Source organism: Arachis ipaensis, chromosome B10 (assembly GCF_000816755.2).
Source record: "Arachis ipaensis cultivar K30076 chromosome B10, Araip1.1, whole genome shotgun sequence".
In the NCBI taxonomy this organism is placed as follows: Eukaryota; Viridiplantae; Streptophyta; class Magnoliopsida; order Fabales; family Fabaceae; genus Arachis; species Arachis ipaensis.
The window spans coordinates 6,665,819-6,672,581 of record NC_029794.2 but is presented as its reverse complement, the minus strand read 5'-3'; the positions used below and the strand labels follow the sequence as shown (position 1 = coordinate 6,672,581).

At 32.0% G+C, this 6,763-nt stretch overlaps 2 protein-coding genes across 10 annotated transcripts; both read right to left on the bottom strand.

The window, feature by feature from the left end:
* LOC107622030 (pathogenesis-related protein 1C-like) lies at nucleotides 1–643 on the bottom strand. The gene has a single exon (XM_016323964.2). The coding sequence runs from the start codon at nucleotides 579–581 to the stop codon at nucleotides 90–92; it is 492 nt and encodes a 163-aa protein (XP_016179450.1). The 5' UTR covers nucleotides 582–643; the 3' UTR covers nucleotides 1–89.
* Nucleotides 3,320–6,385, bottom strand: LOC110267897. 9 transcript variants are annotated; one of them, XR_002355868.1, is made up of 4 exons: nucleotides 5,782–6,385; nucleotides 5,534–5,708; nucleotides 5,066–5,108; nucleotides 3,320–4,854 (listed from the first exon to the last, which is right to left on the bottom strand). XR_002355868.1 is itself a non-coding variant. In XM_021113751.1 (3 exons), exons 1-3 carry the CDS (start codon nucleotides 6,326–6,328, stop codon nucleotides 4,815–4,817), a joined length of 630 nt encoding a protein of 209 aa, XP_020969410.1. In that variant the 5' UTR covers nucleotides 6,329–6,383; the 3' UTR covers nucleotides 3,320–4,814. The 9 variants fall into 9 exon arrangements, 4 of the variants coding, with proteins under 4 accessions (XP_020969410.1, XP_020969409.1, XP_020969411.1 ...); XR_002355869.1 differs by having other exon boundaries at nucleotides 3,320–4,845; XR_002355865.1 differs by lacking the exon at nucleotides 5,534–5,708 and having other exon boundaries at nucleotides 3,320–3,611; nucleotides 4,710–4,854; nucleotides 5,782–6,382.

Sequence of the window (6,763 nt, the reverse complement as noted above, 5' to 3'; positions counted from 1 at the left end):
GTAGAACTGGGCTTATATATATGTATATGGATCAATATTGGATCTTGCCTTATTATACATAAACAGCTAATTAACAACAATAATACCTCTTAGTAAGGTCTCTCTCCAATAATGTTACCGGGAGGATCATAATTACATGTAACAAAAACACCACCGTTATTACAAGTTACTTTGGCACATCCAACGCGCAATGAATTTCTCCAAATAATTTGAGTATAGTGAAGACAATCCACACCACCAACACAAGTGTTAAAATTATAATCATAATATGGCTTCTCATTTACCCACAATCTCACGGCATCAGTGCCTGAAACAATATAACCTCCCCAACCCATTGCAATGTTCTCACCATAGGGCCCACCTGATGAATGGATCAATTGGCAATCTCTACGCTCATTTGCATATCTTTCAGCATAGCTTGCAACAACATCATCCCAAACCAAATTTGGAACTCCAACCGCTGATCTTGCAGAATTGTGAGCATTAAGGAGGTCTTGTATTGAGTCTTGACCATAAACTACATCACCCACAATCACAATCACTAACCCCAACATACACAACAACACAGAGCATGAACCCATAGTGATAGTGGTATATACTTGTTATAATTTTAAGGACATAGAATTGCTAAATGGTATATATGTATCTAGGTATTGATAGGAAATTTTTTTCGTGAAGGTATTAATAATTAATAAATTTTTTAAATGAGTCTCTGTGTAGGAATAGTATCTAAAACCATTACTGCACCGGATCTAATACCATTAGTTGATAATTAATATATGGAATCAATTGTTTATTTATATTATTTTGACTGAGAAGTAATCATGATATCACTGTATATACAATAAGCACTAAATATAATGGTTTTACTAGAAATTAAGAGATTTGGCAAAGTATAATTCATATCAAGTTAGAAAATCATTTTCAAATCATTATAGAAAAAAATATTATATTACTATATAGGTTGAATGTAAACGTGGTATATTAGTATAATGACTTAATGTAATCCTTTTGTTAGCGTTGTTGACCAACTATATTAATATAAAAATATTATTTGTATACTAAAATTAATCACTAAAATCAATTATAATATTATTTATTTAATTTATTTTTAATAGATTTTGAACTGAGTTAACGGTACAATAATATTGATATAATTTTAAAACGTTAGAGATATAAATAGGAAAATTAAAATATTAGGGTTAAGTTTGGGAATTACCTTAAACGTTGGGGATAAAAATGATACATTACTCAAACAAATATTATTTATACACAAAGTGAATTCATATACAAATTGATATTATTTAATTTATTTTTAATGTGTATTTTATATTAATAGTTAATTTTAATAGCTAATTTTAGTATATATTTAGCATAATTAATATTAGGTTTAATATAATTATTCTGTTGGTTTTTATAATTTTATTAAATTTTCAATTAGGTTTCTATATTTTTTTCTTTTCAATTGAGTTTCTATACTATATCAGATTTTGTAATTAAATCCCTAGCTATCGTGACAAAAATACTGAAATTAACGGAATATTTTGTATATTTTAATAGAATATTCTGTTAATTTCAACGTTTTTATTACGGTAGGAACATACTTACAAAATTTGATATGGTATAGAAATTTAATTAAAAAATATAAAAACCTAATTAAAAATTTGGTAAAATTATAGAGATCGACGAAATAATTAAACCTTCACTACAAGAGAAGCGGATACTTGTTGCCAGAAATTAGAGTCTGTGGTCGAACTCGCCGCAAATTGGCATATTCACGTTGGCAACAGCTACAAAACTTCCCTAGATAGTAGCTGTTCAGTAAAAACCGCTGCCATTCAACCGTTTTGGTATATATAATCAAGAATTAGCAGATTCTCCTCTAGTCTTCCTCGCACGAACACAAACGGGAGCAAAGGCGTAAAACACATCTCCGCACGTGAATCCTTGTCGCCGTGTAGCTCCGCCCGTCAGTACCAGTTGTATTGCGCTTCCCCTTTCTGGTGGGTCCATCGCCGATCTGCTCCTTCCTCCCTCGGGTCCATTCTTGGTTCAGATTATTGGTATCTAAAAAATCCCTTTTTCAATTTTGTTTTGTTTTCTTTTTGGTTTCATATTTCAATTTGGGGCATATTAATCTTTTCCTTCTTGATTTGGGTTCAATTTACCCTTTTGTTTTACTTTTGTTCTTGCCAAGAACACATAATAAAAGGGGTGAAGCAAAATCCAGTCCGGCAAATCAAAATCGGTACTACAATGAAGACTTGCAACGCGCTGCACCTCTATTCTGGGTCTTTCTTATCTGATATATGATGACATTTTCGTTTCACTGGACCCTTTTTTTGTCCAAAATTTTTCTGTAATAAATATTATTTGTTTGGGTACAATTCATCCGAAGTACTTGATTTCATCGCAAGGTTAGAGACTTTGGTATTGTGTTTAAACAAATTAAGTTAACATGTTTTAAGAATAATCCACAATTGACTTTCTAATTATTAATGCAACCACCAGGAAATCAATTTAATTCACAATGAAATTATATTTCGTATTTCATAACGTAAGAACGTTATAAATAATAAGTCATGAATGTAAATAATATTATGGCTGTATGTTCATGTTATTTATCATGTCCTGGCACAAAGCCTAAGTAAAGAAAAACCACAAAACACTAAAAATCATGCAATTTTAGAGGCTAAATGTCTTGTAAAACCGGACAACTTTGTCTACATTTGACATTGTTTAATCTTTCAAATGTGGCAGGAAAAGGAAGTAAATCAGCTTGATCTTCCAAATGCACAGTTTCAACGCACGGATCAATGGTTACCAGTTTATTTATGGTTAAAAACTTTGGATAAGGATGACTACAAGAAAAAATAATATTTGTAATAAAAAAAATTGTTACAAAAAATCAAAATTTTGAAACAAAAGAATTTTGTAACAAATAAAGGAGCCGTTGCAATATGTTCCGTTACAAAAAGTTTTTGTAATAAAAAATGGAACTGTTACAATTCAAAGTAATATTTTGTAACAAATTTTTCTGATGCAAAAAACCAAAAATTATTACAAAAGTGATAACAAATTTTGATCTTCAAAATATTTTTAGTGACAATATATTTTTTCCTATCATAAAATTTTGTTACAAAATATAACTTGATTTTGTAACATTTTTTCCTTTAGTTACAGAATACTATTTATTTTGTAATAATTTTTTCAATACAAATTACACACATAATTTGCCAAATTATACTTTTTTTAATTAATTAATATATTAACTAATTTACTTAGCAAGCCAACATTTATATATTATATAATAACATAAATAGTTCAAATATCTTTCATTTAACTAAGATTGTTTTATAAATCTTCAACATATAAACTTTAAAGTACAAGCTAACAAGACACATTGAAGAACCCTAATGTAGATACATTGAATAAGAAAAACAAGAAATTATAAATCTCTAAAATGTAATAAGTGCCACACAAGTGCCACACACCATCATGTTCATACAAGTTCCATCATGTATGAACAAGGAATTACAAACTCCATCATGTTCATCCAGCTCCTTTCTCATGGAGAAACTTCTAATAAGTATCACACAAGTGCCACACACCTGAAAAGATCACCAGCCAAAAAATACTAGCTTAAATTCAAATCAAATCAATAATGTTTCAAAGTACAACCCTACTTCTCAAAATTTTTAAAAATTCAGAGTGCTTCTTATGTTCCAAACTCTAGTGAAGATGCTCTATGAATCTCATTCTTACACCAGATTTGGTTCCAACTCAATCAGGTTAATATGAAACTTTATAGGAATTTCACAAGTTGCTACTACAATAGAGTGCCACAATAAAAATCCTAGAAAGTGCAATCACTTAGTAAATTCATATAAAAATTATCATATAACTAAAAGTTTATGGTGAATTACTAGTGTTTTTAATTTCATACTACAATTAAAACAAGAATGTACAAATTTATCAATTTTTACATAATTTTTGCCCAAAAAATTTATTTAAAAAATCATACAATTTTATCTATTGAACCAAATGACTTGAAATTTCACAGGGGACAACTAGGCTCATAAACCAAACTACTCAAATTGGTTCCAAGTGAAAAGCAATTGCGATTTGGGAGTTATATACACTTAGAAAGTTGACTACCCTTTTTTTAACAGATCTTGAAAACTCATTAAGGGTCACATTCTAAAATTCATAAGCTACTCACTTCAATTCCAACGCATCTAAAAATTTATTACCACAAAATACACATCCTAAAATTTGATACCAAATTGGTTCCACTAAATCTCCCTCATTGTAGAGCTATTATTAATGTTGCAAGATTGAAAAAAATCAATTTCATACATTCACAGCCACTATTTTTAGCATTCTAGCTACTCAGCCGATATCATCAGTTTACCAGTCACCACAATCATACATTCACAGCCACATACATACAAGACTTTAAACTCTTGAAAGCGCACATGCAAAAAAGATTTTTATGATCACACAACATTTTCTACCACATGCATCCATCTAAACAAAACAAGACAAATTTGCATACAAAGTATTGAGAGAAAAAGTACAAAGTATGGTACCCGTTTTGTTATGTTTCAATTTTAACAAATTAAACTAAACAAATGAATTAAATAAGAAAGACCATATAGTCAAGTGCTAGTTGTAGATAACAGTTCCATAAAATAATACGGAAGTACCGTCATCAGTGTTTTCCTTGAAACGTTGACAAAAGAAATACGCTATTGCCTGCTGCCTCCAAATACCTCACTCGTTTATCAAAATCCAATAATCGAATGCTCCTCCTAGTGGTGGTCCTTAACCTCGAATATTAAACTGAGAAGGCTGCTTTTACGTTTCATGAATATTAAATTTCTTAAAAGAAGAGCTAGAAGTTTATGTTAAAAAGGAAAGACTTTTTAAAGAAATTGCTGAACAAAATCCAATTGCCAAAACTAAACAATTCCAAATTCCAATAAATAATTTTTGTAGAACTTGCTTAGAGAACAAATATACATAGACACACGGATTAAAGCATTCTATGAGAGACATATACCCGATGGAAATTCCTTGTTGCGGATATGCAAATATAGGTATGGCTGCATAAGAAAAGAGAATAAAGAAATTAGAGATAGAAAGAAATGGATATTCTTATGATGAATGTGTTAAAACAAATTTGAGATGTAACTAACAATAGAAAGTAGAACTCAATAAGAAACACAAATATCCCCCTTATGGTCAATTTCTTAATAGAAAGTAGAACTCAATAAGCAACTGTAATCTCAACATATGGATCCTTTTCTTTCGTTCCTTAATAAATCTATAGATAACAAACAAATAGATGCAGAAAATTTTGCTTATTCCTTCAATACTAAATATGAAATTCATGAGTTCTAAAATTGGTTCCAAGTGAAAAGCAATTACGGTTTGGGAGTTATATACACTTAGAAAGTTGACTATCCTTTTTTTAACAGATCTTGGAAACTTATTAAGGGTCACATTCTAAAATTCATAAGCCACTCACCTCAATTCCACTACCTCATGCATCCATCTAAACAAAACAAGACAGATTTGCATACATCTATAAAGCAAGTTATGTTAGTGGCTGAAAATTTTTTAGTTATGACAATAGAGCTCCTAAGCAATCTTAGCTGCTCCTCAACTCCCTTGAGCTTGCCCTTCCCTCCTATCCGAAGCTCCTGACGAAAATTAATGACAACAATATTCCCAAAAATTAAAGGAAATCAAAATCAGAGGGGAGAATGCCCTTACCGGCAGTGAATCCCGGCGAGGTAGTGCTATTTTCCGGCGACAGGGGCTCAGTGACGCAACCCCTAACAGCGGCGACGACGGTGACTCCACAAACGGCGACTGGGCGCAATAGGGCGAACAGTGCCTCCTCCTTTTTCCTCCGTCTTCCTCTCTCCACGCGTCTGTCTTTCTTGTGTGTCCTCAGCGTCGTCCATGATGGGAGATGCGACGGCGGTGGAAGCTGACAACGACCCGCTCGCGATGAAGACGACGACGACGGCGGCGGCTTCCCTCGGCGACAGCAGAACGCGAACTGACAGCGGCGATGGAGGCACAGCGGTGCTCCTTCCTCGCGGAGCTCTTCCTCTCGCTCAACGTCTCCTCCTTCCTGACGGTGACACGACGGCGCGGCAGCAGTGATGTCCACCGGTGCCGTCATCCCTTTTCCCCCTCTCCTTCTCTTGCTCTCTGATTCCAGCTTCCCCCTTTCTTTTCCTTTCTTTCCCTCTCCGTTCTTCCCTTTCTCTTGCTGTGTGTGTGTGTGTGTTTTTGTGTTTTGTGTGTGCATTTGGGGGAAAGGGGGTGTGGCGGTTGGAAGGGTTTAGGGTTAAGGTGAGTGACTGAGTGAGTGAGTAGATGTGGGCAGGGTTAGGATAAAATTAGAGTTAGAATTTTTAATTTGAGAATTAGGGATTGTTTCTGGAGAAAATGTAAAATTAAAATTTTTGGATAAATTAAAATTTGATAATTTTAATTAAATAATTAATTTTATCACTTTGATTTAATTACTTTTTGATAAATAATTTTTGAAAATAAAATCATAAATAACTATAATAAATTATAAATAATTTATTATTTATTTTTAACAATTAGAGATTTTACAGGCTTAATAATAAGTGTTGGGTTATGATGGATTAAGGATTTTAGTAGAGAGAAGGAAAAAATCAGAACTCTATATTTTGTTTTTAAAGAAGTTTTTAAAAATTTATTTAAATGTAAAAAT